Source organism: Thunnus maccoyii, chromosome 24 (assembly GCF_910596095.1).
Source record: "Thunnus maccoyii chromosome 24, fThuMac1.1, whole genome shotgun sequence".
NCBI lineage: Eukaryota > Metazoa > Chordata > Actinopteri > Scombriformes > Scombridae > Thunnus > Thunnus maccoyii.
Window position 1 is genome coordinate 12807381 of NC_056556.1, and position 20638 is coordinate 12828018.

The window sequence follows — 20638 nt, forward strand, 5'->3', positions numbered from 1 at the left end:
GTCTTGCATCAGAGGAAAGATTATGTTTTAGGGCATACTCTCATTTAAGCTTAGAGTTTGATTGACCACAGGAAAGGCCTTTCATCAACTGGATTTGGGCTGCAGGTAATAATAATTGTCATCATTGATTAATCTGTAGATTGTTTTTAGGTTAAGCAATAAATAGTTTAGTCCATGAAATGTTAATCTTTAGATTCCAGAGCCCAAGGTGACATCTTTAGATTACTTGCTTTGTTCAACCAACTGTCCGATATCTAAAGACACTCAGTTTGCAAAGATAACAATACATGATCTAAGTAGTTGTTGATTTTCTGTCGGTCGATTCATCCATTAATTGTTTATTTCTTTCAGCACTACGTACATTGTTTCTTAGAATTAATTTAGTGTTAAAGGTTTAATCCAATCCTTTCACTAGAGACATTTTGTATGTTTTTTTCATATACTGCAACTTAAATAATTTCCATATCAGCATGAGAGAAAACCTCTTAATCATGTACATTTATTTCCAGCAGTGCAGTAGTTTCCAGCCAGTTTTGTGTTTCATTTTTTTTCAAAAGTAACATGACAGGTAATACAAATGGCCTTATTTCCAGGTGCACAACACCCCCTGCAAGTTTAACAATTAATGCAAAGCATTTGACAAACTACCCTCTCAGTGAACTTCTGGCAGAGGTGGGCTTAGCACAAAAAAACCATTGAATACTGTGAGTGCACCGTCTGAAGCAACTTACAGAACAATTCTGCAAAATTTGCAGATTACTTATGCATTAACTTACAATATCTTCAGCATTAAAGGATAACTGTAGCATTTTTATAATGCAAAGTATGTCTACACTGGATGGAAGACATTTTTCTATAACTACAGTCTACATACTGTACATATCCATTGGACTCAGTGTTCACATGTGCAGCAACTGACTAAATGTTCCCGGAGGCGGCAGGCATCTGACCCAATGATGGCCCTTATTCTCCTTAGCAGATGCAGAGAGTGCAATCACTGCTCATACAATTACTACTCCTAACAGTGCACAGTAAGCCACTGGGTTCAGATTCTGTCTAAAGTGTGTCTCAAAAATATCCCCAGAGCTCTTCATTCAGCTTCATTCTGAAATGAAGGAAATCTCTCCGGGGGTATTTTAAGCTGTCATATTGGAAAATAATGTATGCAAACTTTGAACCTTGAAGAGATGACATGGAGATATGCAGCTGGGTTATGGCTAATATTATTAACAGTTACTACAAAAAAGTCATTTGACTATTTGAATTTTCATCAGGGAGATAGAGTAAATACTATTCCAGTTTCCTGCAGCAGTCTTAATATAGACTCATTTAAATAAGGAAATCCACTTTGACAATAAATATAAATCCTCCCTCATCGAGCTTTGAGGGATTCAGGGATATTTTGGGCTTTTATGGCCAGGTTCTCAGGTGGAAAATACTCTGATGGAATGAGGGTTTTCTCCTCATATTATTAATCAAACCAACAATGCATCCAAGGAAGCCAGTGGCGCAGAATGTACTTTTTTTGCCCCTCAATGACACTCTGCTGACCAATTTCCCATCACTTGCTCCAACTCACCCCATTTTGAAGAAGCAGCACACTGACTTTATTACCGCGGCACTGGCAGACAGGGACTCATAAAGCTGACGGGTGTGATAACTCGTCCCCTACCTTGTCATGGCTCGAAGAGGAGGATGGAACAAAGGTGTGATGTAGAAGGGCATGAAGCCATCATCCCGCAGTGTGCTCAATGGGTTTTCCCAGTGACACCCTGTCGCTCCAGATTTAAGGACTGAGGGGAAGGCCCAGACAGTGATGGGTGATGGAGTGCTGGCGATGCACACAGGGCCGATGTACCGTGATGTTTACGTCTCGTCGTGCACATCTTTGAAGAGCAGTTCTCTTTGACTGAGGCACTTTTAAGGGTCCGGTGTGAGAAGGGCATTGCGGTTTTCTGACTCTGTTTCTTTTAAGCCCTTTTTAATCTAGGGAGAGATTTCGGTATTCATTTTTTATGTTAATAGTATTAATATTAAATCATATCATAAGATCATGCTTATTTAATGTGGACACCAACAGGTATCTTCACCTGCTGAGTTAGATAGTATATACTGTCCACCTCTTCTTGAGTTTGATCTCAAATTCAGCGCTATAAAAAATAAATCTGAAAACCTTTACATACTCTACATAAAGAATGTGCACAACAACAAAATAAGCAACCTTGGTTCCGTGTGTTAATGCAACAATTCATAAATTCAAAAACCATGCATACGCCATTTCCCACAACAAACTGGTATTTGTACAAGAACGAGCGGTGAGAATGTGAACACCAAATGCATACATCTTGACTTAATGCAAACTTCTGACATAGTATGAGTGTGATACAGTGAAGTGGAAATTGAAAAATAAGGTGAGAGAACAAATCAAATATGTAACAGCTGTTTGTTTTTGTAAGTATGATGTATGATTTTTTTTCAATAAACTCACCTGGAAATTTAAATTATGCAATAAGTCCTGTAATCTAAATGACAAAATAGGTTGTTTGGTACTGCCTTTATTTCTTCTATTTTTTGTGTTACGTTCTATTCATTTTACACATTGTGAAGCACACATGCTATAACGTAAAACATCTTTATAACATCTGATGATGATTGAGATACAGAATGGCTGTGATAACTGCTAGTTTGCAGAAGTGTATGTGATGAATTGATGTAGGCATATGCAATGGCTGCTCTGACACTGCTGAAGTGTGGAGCAGACAGAGGCATGTCTGCAAGCATATAATGGCTCTCTCTGCAGGATTGGAGATCAGGCTTATACATGTGCACACAATTAGTGAATGAGATTCATAAAACAGTCACATATATGTATGGCTGTATAAATCTGATGCAAGGCTGTATAAATCTGATGAAAATAGTGTGTATTTCTGTGACTGCATATATCAATACAGAGTTTTATACATCTGCCTCAGAAGTAACCCAAAAGACTTATACGGTATTGCCAAACTATTGATTTTGATCCTGACTAATCGCTTTATAAATAAACCTGATGTGTGCGATTTCGGAGAAAGGGCTCTGAGTTACTGTACAGGTGAGAGTATTTTGAATAGCTGAGCAGTTTAAGAGGTCATCACTGGTGGGAGGCTATCATCTTGTATTCACAGCTCTGTAAGTTTGCTCGGGGGCATTGCCGACCTCTGCGCTGACACAAACTTATTGCTGGTGTAAATCACACTCCAGCCACACACCACTCCTGCCCTCTTCCCATGAATATTTAAACAAGTATACATACACACCACGCTGCCTTACATTGTCTAGAATATTATTGCTTGCCTGAAGTTATGTGTGAATTATGCTTTTGTCTCATAAAGTGCAACTTTGGACATTTTCTTTTACATTTTATGTATATCCAGACACATTTTGATGACATTGTAGATGAATAAATATCTAAATAGAATACCCTCATGCACATTATGTTGTTTTCTCCGCGAGGTTACTGGGGACACTGAGAAGTGACGGGGTGTATCCACACTAATGCATCTCTGCTCACAGACAGATGACACACCTCCAGACCTATCTGTTCATTTACCTCCACAATCAAGATTCACAGCTCTATTTTCCACTGCCCTGTTTGCCAGAGGTGCTCTGTTTTCTTCAGTGTTAAATGAATTAAATGGGCGGGCTGCCAAAAGCACGGCTCATTCCACATACCAGATATAGCAGCATGTCTGCGTCTTGGGTATGTATAGACAGAAATTTTTAGTGCATTCATACGTTGCCTGCGGCTGATTCAAAGTGATGGATTTTGGTTTCAGAGCTCTGCACCATGAACTCTTTTCTTAAAAAGGTCAAGATCAGGGCTCTTAACTAACTTTTTTCACCATCCTCCTGGAACCATCCCAAAATACAGTCTAAGCTGTCCCCAAATGAACATGGACCATCCCGAATTTAAAATCTTTGTTTTCCTACATTATCATTAGTTAAAATCATTCAAAGTGACCTTCTGACATAAATAAAACATTACACAAAATGATTAGATGATCAATCATCAACCTTATTTAAATTCATCCGAAATGATTCGATTAGAGACTAGAGGTAAATCAGTCACACCACAAACAGGATTCTCACAAAGTGAGGAAAATGGATGAAATGAAAACTGCTTTCAAGAAGCAGAAAACTTTTACCTCTGAAAAGTATGATGCATAAAATAGATCCTGATAAAACATTTTAATGGAGCTTGACAAGCTGCTGCCGAGCCAGCAACGGGGTGGGTCCAGGCCTAATTAGTCTTGGAACTGGGCTCTCTTGGTCCTGCAGCCACTACTCCACCACTTGGTGACTGCTTTCTCTGCATTGAATCACTGTACATGAGGGCCATGTGCAGGAGGAAGCAGTAAGCATCTCGTTAGACAAGCAAGGCCTCCAGTCTGACTTAATTCTCTTTATGCTGGAGAATCCACACTCACAGCATGATGAACTCATGGGGAACACTTGTGGGATCTCCACTATGACCTTCATATACTCAAACTGGTCTTCCCTTCCAACAGCACCCTGAAGTAGCCAACACCACAGCACCTGGGGTTTGAGGTGCCTGTAGTGATGCTGAATGCGGACTTTCAGGTCAAGCCACTCTCTCTTAGCAGCCGCTTCAGAAGTAAAGTCCCCACATGCTGCAAGGATGGTCTGGAAATCATCCATGAATTCAATGAGCACAGCATTGACAAATGTTGCTAGTTCAGCTGTGTCTTCTGGCCAGTTAGAAAGATCAAAGAGGACAGAAGTTGCCTTCAGAATTCCTGTCTCCAGATCCCAAAAGCGTGCTGACAAATCTACACAGGATGTTGATGAGGCAAGGTAAGGAAATTTTATTTATATAGCACCTTTCAGACACAAGGCAATTCATAATGCTTTACAAGGGCATAGAAATACATGGAAAATAAGACATTAAGAAGACATTAAGGTTGCATTTAAAAGACATTAAAAAAAGAAGACAAAAACATAAAAATAGCATTTAAAAGACAGTAAAAGGGCAAAAACAAGCAAATAAAGCAAATAAATAGTTTAAGATGAAGCCCTGATTTAAATGAGCTGACAGTTTAAGCAGACCTCAGATACTCAGGAAGCTTGTTACACAGGTGGGGAGCATAGAAACTAAAAGCTGCTTCGTCTTGCTTGGTTTTGATCCTGGGAACATTGAGTAAACCTGTCCCAGATGACCTGAGGGGTCTGGATGCTTTGTAACGTAAAAGTAAGTCAGAAATGTATTTGGGATCAAGACCATTTAGTGCTTATAGACTAGTAATAGGATTTTAAAATCTACCCTTTGACACACAGGAAGCCAGTAGTGATTTAAGGACCAGTGTAATGTGTTCCATTTTCTTGGTGTTAGTGAGGACTCTGGCAGCAGCATTCTGAGTGAGCTGCAGCTGTCTGATTGATTTTTTTGCTAAGACCTGTGAGGACACAATTACAATAGTCTAGCCTGCTGAAAATAAACACATGAACTACTTTTTCTGTATCTTGTTTAGACAAAAATTTAATTCTTGCTATGTTTTTTACGGTGGTTCTAGGCTGATTTTATAATTGTTTTTATGTGGCTGTTGAAATTTAGGTCACAGTCCATAACTACATCATGATTTCTGGCTTGATTTGTAGATCTTAATGTCATGGAGTCAAAGTAAGCACTGACTTTTAATTGTTCTTCTTTGGAGCCACAAACAATTATTTCTGTTTTTTCTGTGCTCAGTTGTAGAAAATTCTGGCACATCCACTCATTGATTTGTTCAATGCACTTTTTCAGCAAATGTAAGGGACTGCAGTCATGTGGTGACACTGTTATGTAGAGCTGTGTGTCATCTGCATATGTATGGTAGATGTTGTTACAATGTTCCATAATCTGAGCAAGGGGGAACATGTAAATATTGAATAGAAGAGGACCGAGAGTGGACCCTTGAGGAACACCACATGTGATTTTAGTTTGCTCAGATTCATAATTGCCAATTGACACAAAGTAGTCCCTATCCTGTAAATATGATTTGAACCAATTTATCACAGTGCCAGAAAGTCCCACCCATTTTTCCAGTCTGTCAAGCAGTATCTTATGGTCAACAATGGCGAATGCCGCACTGAGATCCAGTAATATCAAAACTGATTTTCACAAGTGCAGTCTCCGTCCTGTGGTGTGCTCAAAATCCAGACTGAAAAGCATTGAAGAAATTGTTTGGCACCAAGAGAGCTTTGAGTTGCTGAAAAACAACCTTTTCAATGATTTTTCCTAAAAAATGTAGGTTTGATATGGGCCTGTAGTTATTTATTACTGAGGCATCCAAATTAGAGTTTTTTAAGTGGTTTAATAATTGAAGTCTTCAAGGCCCTTGGAAAAAGGCGTGACTGAAGAGAACTACTGACTATTTGTAGTACATATGATGCTTCACAGTCAAAAACATATTTAAAGAAGTGTGTAGGATGAGTGTCAAGGCAGCAAATAGTTGGTCTAAGGTGTTGGACAATTTTTGTCAAGGTTGCATAATCTAGGGGGTGAAAAAGTGATTTTATGCTGTGGCACAGGCAACATAGCCATTTTGCCCGAGATGGAGTTACACACTGTTTGTCTTATCCTCAGTATTGTATCTATGAAAAAAGATCCAAAGTCATTGCATGACTTGGTGGAGAGCAGTTCAGGAGGGACTGATGCTGAGGGGTTTGTCAGTCTGTCAACAACAGTGAATAGTGCGTGCATTATTGTTATTTTTATTAATAACATGGAGCTGTAGTGAGTTGAAGGTGGAATTGTCCATTTCATTCCTGTTGAGCTGGACATTCTGCCAGGTGTTTCCAGGTCCAGCCTCATCCAGTACCTTCTGTAGCCTTTGGCCTGGGTTTGTCTGAGTTTGTAATAAAAAAGAAAGAAAGAACTTTATTTTACTCTTTACTATTGTAATCCATAAAAATGAAAAACTTTCAAAGTATATTATATTGCAATTATAATAATAAATATTTGAAATGTGTATAATATGAAATATTTACTATGACACTGAAAATGTGTGACCTTTCATATTGCATAGGCTTACATTATTCACATTTAAAATATTTCTTCTTATAAAATCACAGCAAAACAGTTTTTCAATAATATAATCACAAGTTACAAAATATCTTTACAGTTTTTCATATTTAGGGCTCATACAGTAAATACCAGTTATAGCAATTCACATAGAAAATAATAATGTTCAACAATTAACAAAATAAATGTTACTGACCTGCATGGCTACAAGTGACAGTGTTGTCATTTGTAGTCCATCACAAGACCATCTGCAAGGTTAGTCCATCCCTCTGAAACAGCAGGCTGAGCTGCTTCAGCTCCTGAAGAATGTCCAACACCAAGTGAATGAACATCACCATCTTGTACTGTGTCAGGGACTGATGAATGGAACATGCTGTCCCTTTCATTACTGCATTGGCCTCCCTGTCATTTGGAACACTAGCATGGCTCTCAAAGTGAACCAGGGTGACTTTGAAGTTCTTCATCAAACCTTCCAGAGCCCTGTGGAAGCCATCTTGTCCCATCAATGTTGCCTGATTTGACCACATCTATGCCCATGGCTTTCCCCAGTGCATGGAGCTCATGGGAAGCCTTTGCAGAGTGGGAGCAGTGCTTGTAAACACCACTCAGTGCCTCCTTCAATTCAGCCAGCAGAGGCACTTATGTGATACTGTCAAGTGCTGACAGCTCCAATCTGTGAGCCACACACCAGATTGGTACAAGTGAGGGACACAGTTGTTTCAGCTTGGCTGCCACTCCATTGCAAAGCCAACCATCCGGGATTTCAGGTCCTGCTCTGTCAGGGCCACATTCCTCAAACCAACAAGTATGGCGTCAAGGATGCCTTGGTTGTGGACATGCTCCAATGAAACAATGTCCACAAAATGATTGACAGGTTTGCCATCTTCCACATATGTCACATAGACCATCTCCTGGTCCTTCATGGAATGAATCAACACTGGAATCAGACATGACAGAGAAGAGGTGTGTGTTCTTTAGTTTTTTCGCCAGGTCATCCCTCATAGATCGACCTATGGCCTGGACAAAGGTGTGACAGGCATTGTCAGTCTTGTACGTGTTGCCAAGTACAGACCATTTTCGAGATGTAAGTCAACTCGGTTTGGAAACATGGTGAAGGGTGCTTCTTCTCTTGCCATGAAGTAAGCTATATTGAATAGCTTAATCATCTTTTATCTGACAGTCTCTGACATACGTTGTAGCACACAAGCCATGTGTGTTCTGCTTGGGTTTTCTTTTGCAGGCTGAGCTCCCTCACAGTCAGAATGAGATGTTGTTCTGCTATTTTCTTGGAGTTTTTTTATCCGTATTTTGCCACCAACAAAAAGGTTGTTCCCTTTTGCAAGACTGGGAAAAACACAACAGCGTTTGCACAACATCATGCCCGTCCCTGCATCATATTCAGCAAATGGCACGGTTTTCTTCCACTCTAGCAACCATTTGCGTTTTCTTTTTGCCTCATATTTCCTTGAGCTTGAGGCATTTGAGGCAATCCGCAAATAGAAAAGTAATAGGTTCACTATACAGTGTATAGCCTACAGTATAGTCACATGGCTTTAAAGAAAATACATCAATTTAACTTAATCAGTAGAGAAGTGATAACCTTACTATATTCATTCATTGATTTGTACTTAGTACTTATTTGCTAGTTAAACCTAAAGAACAAGATTCATATGATGCAATAGGTTTGCCAACAAATGCATATGTTTACAAGACACTACTTACACACTCTTTTTGTTTCCCCTGTCAAGTACACACACACACACACACTCTCTCTACATACAGCGAGAAACTGAACAGAATGAGAGTAGGCGGGGACCGGTTTCTGTCACACACATAAACACATACAGACACACACATATCAGATCATGGTCACTTTTGAGGACATTACATAGACTTACATTAATTTCCTGGAGACTTACCCTAACCTTAACCACTGACCCAAAAATCAGCTTTTTCGCAATTGGGGACACACCTTAACTGGTCTGAAGTCTGAAATTTGTCACTGAAAGTAGTCTATGACACACACACATACATACACACACACACACACACACACACACACACACACACACACACACACACACACAAACACACAGAGCACACCTGTTGGCTTGCTACATGCTGGCTAACTGAACTGAAACTGTAGCTGAACTGAAATTGTCTTGGGACATTGCATTAATGTTCTTCAAGAGACAAATATTACTAATGTTACGGAGTTTTCTAGTTAGCTGGTGTGTCTAATTTGGAGGAATTGGACAAGATAAACTTGTCATGGGGAGAGGGCAACATGTTGCTAAGGACAAAATGGAGAGATCTCATTACAGCCTTATGTCCCACAGAGGATGAAGAGGAGTAAGTAAGTAAGTGGTGTGTTTAATGTTAGTAACATCATTTGAGTTGTTGCAGAATTTTGACTCCTCATAGTTAACATTGCCTAACATTAACGTTATCATCAGCTCACTGTAAATGCAAACATCGGCTGCTGACTCGTTAGCTAGCAAGCAAGCAAACAACAGTAACATTACTGTTAACACCAAACAGTCTAAAGTTAACTGGTAACGTTAACATTAATACTAGCAAGCTCACCTCATAAACCTGGGTTGAACTCCCCTTTGCAGCTGTGGCTGTCATGAGGACAGAGGCTGGTGGTTCAGGGTCTGGCTCTGCTGTTTATTTTCTCAATGTAATGTAGAAAAATTGCAGTATCCCACCACAGGCCCCCACTGCCATTGTGTATCACTCTGACAGTGAATACCTGCAGTGACAGGCATCTGACAGGATTTTGCGGGTCTAACCAATGTTCGTGCATGTGTGTGTGTGTGTATGTTTTCAAAGAGGTTTAATAAGAATTGTGTGTGCTACACAAAACTTGCAGACAGTTTAATTCTCATCACTGTTCATTGTAACATTAGCAGGTTTTTTTTTCCAACATCCCAAAATGAATTTACATCCTCCCCAATCCATTTTTTATCAGCCCTGGGACGACAGGAGGTCCTTAAGCTTAAGATGTGTTAATGTCATGATAATAAGAAAAAATAATTATACTGGTTTCAAGTTATAATTACAAAAAGTAGTACCTTTAAATGCCAGTGCAGATTCCACACTCAGATGCACAAAAAAGCTGCAAAAGAATGTCACTGTGATGAGCACAGAAGCTTTTCTAAATGAGCTGCAATAAGCTTTGTGCCTGAGAAATGGCGAGCAGCAGACAGCCCAGCCTCGGCTCTGCATGACTGGCTCCGTCAATGGCAGCATACGGAGGCCCGGCACTGACCAGGTGGCTCTTACATCTGGCCCATTAGCTCTAAACCACTGCAATGACTCTCCACGCCACTGAGAGCCTGTTGAAATAATATCATCAGGACCTGTAAGTGCTGAAGGCCGCCTTGGCCATTGCTTGCTCAGAAGAGCGAGTCAGCCACACTCTGAATCCGACCAGTCAGCTCCTAGAGACGGTCATTTCCTGAGTGGAATATATTGCAAACCTCTGCAAGGAATTTGCTCAGGTTTAGGCTTAATACACTGATACAGTATGGATTTGATATATAAAGTAGTGCTGAAAATTAATTTAATTTGATAAATGATCATAATTTATAAAGTAAAAAAGCCAGTTCCAGCTTCTCAAATGTGGAGATTTGCTGGTCTTCTTTGTTTTATATCATTGGAAATTAATTGACCTTTGAGGCTGAACTGTTGATGGAAGAAATTATAAGAAGGTATATATATTAATGCATAATCTTGGACTCTGAGAACTTGTAATGGACATTCATCACATAGTAGACATTTAGTAGATTACAAGGCTAAGCAATGAATCAAAAAATTACAAATAGGATAATTGTTGAGGAAAATAATGATTGCAGCCCTACATTAATGAGGTCAAATGAACATTCTGGGTTTGGTACTTTTGGTTACAAAAGTTTATAGTTTATTTCTATAAATATGCATTGCATGTAGCTAATGAAATATGCCATCTTTTAAATATTTCATAAGCCAAATATTCAACACTTACAGAAAGTTTTATTAGCATTTTAAAATGCAAAACAGCAGCTGTGCATCTCTGACAACAAAAGTAAAGTGACAGTCAAACTGCAGAAGCTGAACTACAACAACTTCAGTACACCTTTGTGGTTTTCAGATCAACAGCATAAAGCAAAGATGTTTTTTATGCTGCAAAGATTCTGTAGTATATTTTACTCAAACGAAGCAGCTGAGTTTAAATAATAGATTTTTTTTTGTCTGGGACCTCAGCCGAGATAATCTAGAGACACGTCTGTCTCTCGTGAATTTTGTGTCCCTGTCAGGTCATGGTAGTTAACGCTAGCAAAGCGGCCAGGTCTTTGGCCTTTACTTTCCAGTCTCCAGTCCCTTGACTCTCAGGGACAAACCCCCACCTCCAAAAGCATGTCTCTTGCCCTGAGCACTGCACCAAGTGACACATTCTATCCATCAACTGCTGCGCTGCAACATACGAAGCAAAAAAGTGCAGGGATGGCAAATTTTTCATGCATATGATATTCGGGCAACAGCACATCCGCCTACGATAACCCAGGAGAGCGAAAGAGGAGGGGGGTGGGGGGCTTTGAAGATGGATTACCAGATCACGTCATGAGAAAGAGGCTGCTATGAGCAAGCAGCAATTTCAAGAGAAGGCACTCAGAGCGAGTAGAGTGTGTGGGGAGAGGAATACAGATGCTCATTTAGTATGAAGAGTTTATTTTCATGTCAACAGAAGAATACTGTGTATTAGTGTTGTCAAATACTTTAGACCCCAAGCTAAAAGCCATTCTCCGTTCTCATAAATAATAATAAAAATAGATGTCACGGCCTTAAATTCGAAATTATAGAGCCACTCACATAAGTGGTGATAACACCAATGAATTTTTGCTTTCCCCTATTTGGTTTTAGCAATCAATTTTCTTACAGCTAGGCTACATTTGGCATGTTAAAAATCTTCACTTCAGCACTGTGTTTTATGACTGTAATTCTATTTAGCGAAAAATTAAATGCATAATTCAGGGTTGAAAAAGCTGCCCAGTTCATCTTACAAAAGGGAACACAAGCCAAAGAAACAGAAATGGTGATCTGTTTATTGTTCCTCGATTTATTATGACTGATACAGCAGTGACAAAGAAGTTAGGCTTGAAATGTTCTGTGTTTCTCCTGCTGGCAACTACTCTGTAAAAAACAAATAAGATTAAAAAAACTGAGTTTTTGTCCTTAAATGACAAGGGCTTGCTGATGAAGTTGCTCCTAAATAAAGAAGGACCAGCATAATGAATGCTCAGGTCTCACTCTTGCCAAAAACTGCATTACAGTGCTCCTAATGGTTTCCCTCGTCTGATTCAAACTATCTGTGAACGTGCTCCCAGCAAAAGTGAATTAAAACCCCCAGAGAGGAATTGTGGGAGGGAATTGCGGTGTCCGAGTGTGGGGACAAAAAAGGCCCAGCGGATACATGACCCCATTCACAAAGCAGGGGCAGGGGTGGCCATTATCATAAGCTCCCTGAAATGAACGACAATCCATCACACCCAAGGTGAGCAGCTCTCACTTAGCAGCGCTTTCCATCTCAAGGACAGCATGTGGGTGAATGCACGAAGATGGCACTGACAGCAGCAGGATCACACAACTCTATAATTTTACCGACACTAGCACTTCAACTTCATGTCCTTTGAAAACTGCATAAAATATGTATATGCATGTATTCCCAGAATTAGTTCTGGACATTGTACACAACCTCACCACATTTCTGGAAATGTGATTTCATGTTGTAGGCATGAATAACCTGAAGGCTGCTTGCTTTCCACATATGAAGGGATTATATAGTGACTGAACAGGCCATTTAAATGTGGTTGCCAAATGAAAAGGTTAGGCAACCACAAAAACTTTAGTTAAATGGTTATTTTCTGACCTATCACGGCTATGGACGGTGCTGAAAATTTCATCACTTAGAGCTTTATGTAGCTCTAATTAAATAGGAACAAAGTTATCTAAAAACACACACAGACAGGGCCCAAGGTTGAAGCCAGAAAATGATTAAAACACATCCATTCAACACATTAACAGTCAAAGTGCAACGGAACCTGCCCACCTCTGATTTCTGAATGTCCTTGAAGTCACTTAAGTTGCCTGACCAAGACGGAGACTATAAAGAATAGGCTTCATGATTAAGCGCTTTAGTCACCTGCTTGGTTTGTAGACTATTTATTGCTCAATAGGTTTAGAAATTAGGGATTGGCTCCCAGAAAGACATGAGTCCAAATTGCTCTGTTGTTCAAACAATGACATAATACCAGGTTGCACAGTCTGGGACGCACACTTTCCTAGTTTATTTTCATGCAGGACCTTAGCTGTGCAATGGAGGGAACAGTTTAAATGTGTGGGCTCATTTTAAATTGGATGATGTGGAAGATTTTAAATAACCTTGTTTGGCCTCGGTGTTGCTGTCTCTCCCTCTGGCTCCATCCTTATTCATGCTTCTCAGTACTTTTCTATTGTGTGATAACTGTGTGCCTTATATTTACATTTTACATTTACAATTTTCCCCATTGATGGAGATTGGATATGTGCCCTGCATTTCATTGGCGCTGGCTTATTCAAATTAAACTTCAATATATCTCATGGTTTCGTTTTGAAGGAATTTAAATCTAGCAGCACTTATTTTGAGAGGAATTGCAATTAGGGCATCGTGTCTGGGGTGTCTGTCTGGGAGAGAAGGGCAGTGATGAGAAACTCTAGTTTCAAATGTTAATTTTATCAGGATTTTTTACATTTTTGAGAGAGCAGTGTTGTATGAGACATGATTTTATTGTACCAGCGATGACTGGACACTGGGCAAGCTCGATGGACTGAAGATGGAGAACGCGGCTAAGGATGCAGATGATGGAGGGTGATGATGTGAAGGGGGATTTTAAACCTGATGAGTATGAAGAATTTGTGGCAGACAACAATGTATTCAGAGGCCATCCCTGCCAGAACCCTGATGTTTGTCATTTGAGTCAGACAACTACTGCTAGCTCAGCAAGTGAAACCCCTGCAGCTCATTACAGCACACTGAGCCGCTGTAGTTTGTCCAGTGAATCAGACCCCTGTAGCTCATCCTTTAAAGTTGGCCCATTGTTTAAAAAATGTCACCTCAAAATACACCTGAGCAATCCTGATCCACTACAGCGATCCAAAGAAGTGAATAAGCCTTTCTGTTGGGCCTATATTTCAGAGTCCTTTGGGAGTTGGATCACACCTGCTCCTCCTGTATCTATTTCATTAGGTTTTCTCTACATCCCCAGTCAAACTCTGATATAGCCCCAAGGGAGCATCAAGCAAGAATGGCACTCACCAAATGCATGTATCTTCCTCAAGGCAAGTGCTGAAACAGCGTTGTGAAGATGTTCTGTCTTCCTATGATGTACATGTTTCTCAATGATGTATGAATTTCCTGTGATGGACAAGAACCATATAATATACTTAGACCATGTCTTTTTCTTTTCAAGTTTGAGTAAATCCAAAACCTCAAAGTTTCTTACCTCCCTCAATGACACTGATGTAAAAATCCCTGCACTGAATACCAATCAGGAGAGTCTCATTCTCCAAATACTGGACAGTTGAGGTGGTTTTGTGTTCTGCGGGACAATATTAAAATAAAACCTTAGTATAACCGTGAGCATACAAGCACAAATATTTTTTGACTCATTTCACAGGGCCTTATGGCAACTTCAAAACCTGATAATAGAGGTCTGCACAGGGCGGGCTGACTCCGTCCCACCAGACCTGCAGCAGATGTTGGCAGCAGATTTCTTTCTTTTTTTTTCTTTTTCTTTTTACCCTAAGGCTGCATGTGTGCAACTTGTAATGTGCTGGAGAGTCTACTGTTTGTGCACAAAAGCCCCAAACTGCTATTTGTAAACACGTGTCACACTCAAACAGCATTTATTGGAATCTTTTATAGAATTTTTCAATCAGGACTCAATTTTGTGAAATGTGAATGGTACGTGGTGCAGAATACAGATTCTGAGTGGCTGAGCAGGTTCAGTGGATCATTATAGTGGAATGTGTTCTGCAGAAAATCCTGCAGATTGGGGCAGCTGGAGCACAGAAAGCGGCAGGAAAAGATAGCAGCGTGGTTTTCAAAAGATTAAGGATAGATCTCTAAGTACGTTGTGAGGACGAATAAATCTATTCTGCACATCAGCCCTAATTCCAACACACATACATATCAAACTTATTTAAAATATTCCCTTTACAAAGAAATCTTATTGCCAAGTAATGCAGTTCTGTACAACTCAAATCAGATTTGGAACCTCGAAATAGGTGAAAACAATCCAAAATCCTTCGAAAAATAATAATTTCTTGCTTTTAACAAGTTTCAAATGTCAGTCTCAGAAAAACAACAAAACAAGCTAGGAGCCTTACATCTAATATTCAAAAGCTAAAACAACAAATCCTTGGCTCCAGTAATGACTATGTTTTTACACAAGGGTATTTTACTTGCCACTAGTCACCTGTCTATATCTCTCTTTTGCTTGGACAGTGAAGACAATTGGGAATTTCCATAGGAAGCAATATTAAAAATGACAAGGAACAAAGATTAAAGCCAACAGTTAGCTTGAGAGACAGAGTATAAAAGGTTAAAACAGAGTTTACTTGATCATTAGGGGAGCTTACGGTTGGCAACACGTGGGCAGGATCAGGCAAACAGTTGTAACACAACTGACGGCAGCATGTATGAAAGCTGGCCTTCAAGGTAAATGAGATGGCTCAGCTGCTAAAGCTCTTCAGACGATCTGACAAAGGGTCTGCAGAAAATGCCACCACTATCTCCTAGAGAAGCTAACGAGCTAATTAGGAACAGCTGTGCAGGCAGGTGGCAGGTAAACAGCAGTCATGTGATGTGAGGAAGCAGACAACCTCACTGAGGGCACATAGTGGACAGGTGAGGTATTATATTCTCTCAAGTTTAAGACCAATCTAGCGGAAATGTTATGACAAACCTTAATTTGTTTAATTAGGACTGGGTGGGCAGTAACAGTCTAATTTTCCCACTGTTAAGTTTTGTTGCACCAGGACGACTTACCTCTACTATCTTTACTTAGTTTATGGACTTTGGTGATTTAGGATGGAATGCAAAAAAACAAAAAAAAAACAAGAGGACCACAACAACAAACAATAAAGCCACGTGTTGTAGGTTACTTTCCCACAGTCAAAATGTAAGTAAACGGATAACAAAGGAGTAATTATCAGCAATTTATCACATTGCTAGTAGTTGATGGCAAGACTTATTTAGCTACAATTCACAATTTTGAGTTACCTGTGCCTTTAAGGCCTGCTTTTATCTTTAATGAATATCCCTGTACTTGAGCCAAAGGGAGGGACATGCCCGATCGTTATTCAAATAATCAGATTTCACTCCATATTATGAGAGAGCATTAAGGGTTAAATCACAAATTAATGTGCATGTGAAGACCGGTGGGACTTACCCCTTTTAAGTCCCACTCAAATGTGATTTTCAGATTTTATTAAATCACTGTCACATTTCACTAAAAAGTAATATTTCAGAGCTGCTTTTTAATAAAAGTCTATACCACTGGGTGTAGACTGGCTCACCCCCTGAAGGTGGTGATAGTTGTTTTATAAAATCAGCAGACACACCTTACATTCAGAACTTAACTTTATATTTTAATTATCATAGCAAATGGTAAAGGTCAAAGTGAATTCTTCTTATATATCTTGTCTATTTAAGTCTTGATCCTGTCTTAGATATGTTGTATACATGTGGTGAACTAAACTAAGCTGAATTGGGATCTTTTTTGTTGTCCATCCTGCTCAATTTTACAAATTTTAACAGACTCCCAAGAAGGTTTGAGAGAAACACATCAGACTTTCAATGAGAAAAAACAGTTTTTGACTTCAACAACAGTGTAAGGCTGTGTATACTCATTAGTCTAGTCAAAAAAACCCTGTAGTTGTATTGCACTGTATTGTCATGCAATAGTACTTTGCTGTGATCCAGACTCAGAGTCAGACACCCCCCAAAAAGCAGCTTGAAGCTTGTAAATCTCAATCCCAACAGAACATTTCTAATCAAGTTTACTCTGTCTGTTTGTGTCTACATTGTTTTGCCAGAACAACAGAGCAGCGGGGTGTCATGGTGATTAAGGAGACCGCCCTTCAACTGGAGGATGCTTTGCTCAGGCCCCCATGTTGGCAAGCATCTGTCCTGTCGTGTGTTTCTGAGCAACACAGTGAACCCCAACCCGCTCAAGGGGAGGCCTGTTCTCTTTGCCACCTGGGGAGAACATCCATCACGGTCTCACAAACTTTGGGGAAATGAGCATGTACTCTGAAATGAAGATTATTTGCGGTTGTGCTGCAATTCGATACATACTATACATGCACATCAGGAAAATGGGTTTTTTTGGCTACTTCTTTTTCAACATATCCATATTTCTTCCACCCTCAGCTGTGGTTGTACCACATGAAAAAGTGACACCATCAAATAGTACAAGAAGTTTGATTATGTGAAACCCAGATTGAGAATTTCCCAAAAAAAGGGACAATCTAATTAACTAATTGAAAACAAAATATTGCTATAGCAACTGTATCTGCAGCATCATCATACCAAACAGTCCACCTGAGACAGCTTTGCCTAAATAATTAGAAGCTTTCTTCAAATGTAGAAATCATAAAAAAGGGATAAAAATCAGGCTGATCTGACAGGGAAAAGAGTGATGGTGGCTTGTTAATTCATAATTACCCTGAATTAATGATTGAGTGAGACTGAGAGGCACGGGGCATATGGAAAAGAGAGGGCTGCAGATGCTCCCCAGCGCCCGGGGGGCTTCTAGGAATGGGAGCAACTCAGTGCCTTGTCACACACAAACACGCCTGTATGCGTGCCCATAAGCATAAACACACACACACACACACACACACACACACACACACACACACAGACCATCCAACATGAAAACATCTCTGATAAGGAAATAGTTTCAGTTTTATTCAGCATTCAGACCACATCAGACAATATTTTTTTTCAGTTTAAATCTTAGGGGTTTGGATGCTGACAGCCCCGGGGAACTTAAATAATGAAAAAGAGATATTTACTCTTCCCTGGCCAGTAAATTGCAGAGGAAATGCCTAAAATTGAGTTCCTCTCCTTCCCTTCCCTTCCCTTCCCCTTCCACCCCTTTCCTTTGTCTTGACATTGCCAAACATATCAATCCAATTAATAAAAAAAATGAAAGTTTATCCTTGAATCGATCTTTGCTGATTTACCTAGAGTGCTTTCTACTTGAGGTACTCAGCCATTCACTCCATATCTCGTAACTGGATCGTAGCAAGGTAAACAGGAGCCACAAGTATAAACCGCAATTGAAATGAAAACGACCTCCTCTGAGAAATCCCCCTGATGCCTCGAGCGAAGGCAGAGGGTTTCCTTTTCTTTGACCAAAGGATTATCTGGACAAGCCACAAAGAAATCTCTGTGGATTCATTTCTTGGTCTGAGAATATTGCACATCCTATCTTCTGACATACAATATAGCCAAGGGATGCTGGAATAAGTGTCCAGACCGTGGCACTGTGAGCAGTGTCTAACTGTCTGCTATCAATATGTACAGCTGGCAAAAAAAGGCGAAGAAAACCCTTTATCCCTTGACAATAAAGCTGGGAATAGATGCCTTGCTGGTATTTTGTAAAAATAGAAGATTGCAACCCCAAGAAACTGCATGCATTCAATTTTTGTATTATTTATGCTCATAGAATCAGGTGTGGATTGGGATTTAGGAATGGCTGCTGGCTATTTCTGCTTCTTTTGTTTTCAACTTGTTCTCCAGCATCAAAGCACGGACATATAGTAGTTCATCCTAAGAATAAAGAAAGTTCAAAAAATGTTGGGTTCTCAAAGTTACTCTCTTGAAAGAAGAGCAGCTTTGAATACTCAATCTAAATTGTACTGTCAATTCTTTTTCCAAGTTTTTTTTAGAATAGTGTCCTCATTTTTACTCAACATGGAAACACTTTATTTTCTTTGACGATCAGTTTGAATTCACTTTTCAACTTTCTTCATGAGTTTGTCATGGCTTTAAATAGCACAATACCCATGAGCTTCAGCCACTGTAGTAAATGGTAGTTTCCAAATTAATTCCAAAATTTACCCGAAATCATCACAAATTTTAACAGTTGTCTCTGTCTCTGCAAAGCATTATCTTTAGCACGTTACTTCAAGCTCTGTGATTGGATGAAATACTCCTCACGAGTCCCAGTTAACTTCTCTCTGATGGTTTAAGTGGGAGAGTTTCATGTCCATCCAACCCTTGCCCCAACTGTTTGTTACCTAATAGTATCTAGAACAATGAATTGGAAGCCAAGACCTCCCACTTTGTAACTCTGTTGTTTCTATATAAGGCAGTGGTATGTATGTGTTTGTACTTGAGATTGTAAGTATCATTTAGACAGTAATTGGATGTATATTAAGACTACATAATTTGAAGATATCATCCAGTTGAAAAGAGACTAACTTAACAGACTCAGTCCATGTTGGTACTCCCCACTGATAAAACATTAAACCTCTAATAGAAAGCACAATCACAATAACTCAGGTCTGATCCTACAACCTGGAATCAACCCTAATCTACAACTCTGCTCTCTAGCGAACTGTGATTCATGGGAAGGAAAATTTAGCTTGAAGTAGTTTGAACTGATTAGACAGAGCAGAGAATGAAAGAGTTGAGGGTACAGATTTGTGAATGAGCCAATCTTCCTGATTGAACGTGCATTAAGCTTCATTTAGCTTCTATTGAGACAGAATGACAGAGAGTCGGTGGTGTGAATTCATGCTTAAACATTTAGCCCATGGGTACTGAGGGCTAATTCTGTTTTAGTTACACATGCTTCAGATACTTGACCACTTACACCTTCAGTCTTTTTCTGCTTATGATAAAAGTGTTTAAAAGCCACAGCATTAGCAAAATGAGGGGGGTGGCAAAGTAAATTTCCAGTGTTTGTTTTATTGCTGGATTTTACAGGACTTTTAAGCTCTGAAATGTGTTGGTCTTAATGGAAATCTGCATTTAGCAACTGTACCTGAGGGTCACTTCTCTGACTCATCATGCTGCACTAAAGAAGAGAGTTGAGCTGTTCCTTTTACTTTCCTCTCCTTCTCTGACTACCTTACTCTCTGCTGACTTCACCGTTACTGCCCTGACTGTCTGCAGCTGTGGAATGTGCTGCATTGACGCCATGTCAGCAGAAACCTCCCATGATTCCGACCTGAGAGCACAACCCCACACTACCAGCTTTGTTGTCACATTAGACGAGTAGAAATGTATTTTTTAGAAAGTTATCTTTTAGCTATTCTTTTAACATGTCAACAAGTGAAACCAGGTTAAAAAAATGTATAGCTATCACATTTTTTTTATCAGCTGAATCAACAGTATTCATGTTAATATTGGATTTTATTTAGATGTGACTGCTAGTTTTGCAATCATTTTTTGAATGTGTTTTAGGACTAATTCTTTTAACCTTGTGGGTGACACTGTAGAAATTCCCGATGTATCCTATTCGGAATACAAGTAGAAAA

The 20638-nt window shown here is 39.6% G+C and overlaps 2 protein-coding genes across 4 annotated transcripts in view; both read right to left on the reverse strand.

Annotated features, from left to right (window-relative positions):
• The window catches only part of LOC121891789 (interleukin-1 receptor accessory protein-like 1), a 301317-nt gene extending 286826 nt beyond the window's left edge, over positions 1-14491 (reverse strand). For all 3 annotated transcript variants that reach the window (XM_042404354.1, XM_042404349.1, XM_042404351.1), the window contains exon 1: positions 14397-14491. The gene's annotated coding sequence lies outside the window, so the exon portion shown is untranslated. The remainder of the gene's footprint in view (positions 1-14396) is intronic.
• LOC121891790 overlaps positions 6730-20638 on the reverse strand; it is a 38395-nt gene continuing 24486 nt past the window's right edge. Inside the window, exons 7-8 of the mRNA XM_042404355.1 lie at positions 7257-7359; positions 6730-6884 (exon numbers count right to left, since the gene is read on the reverse strand). Of these exons, the coding sequence (XP_042260289.1) occupies positions 7297-7359 (63 nt within the window). The 3' untranslated portion in view covers positions 6730-6884; positions 7257-7296. The remainder of the gene's footprint in view (positions 6885-7256; positions 7360-20638) is intronic.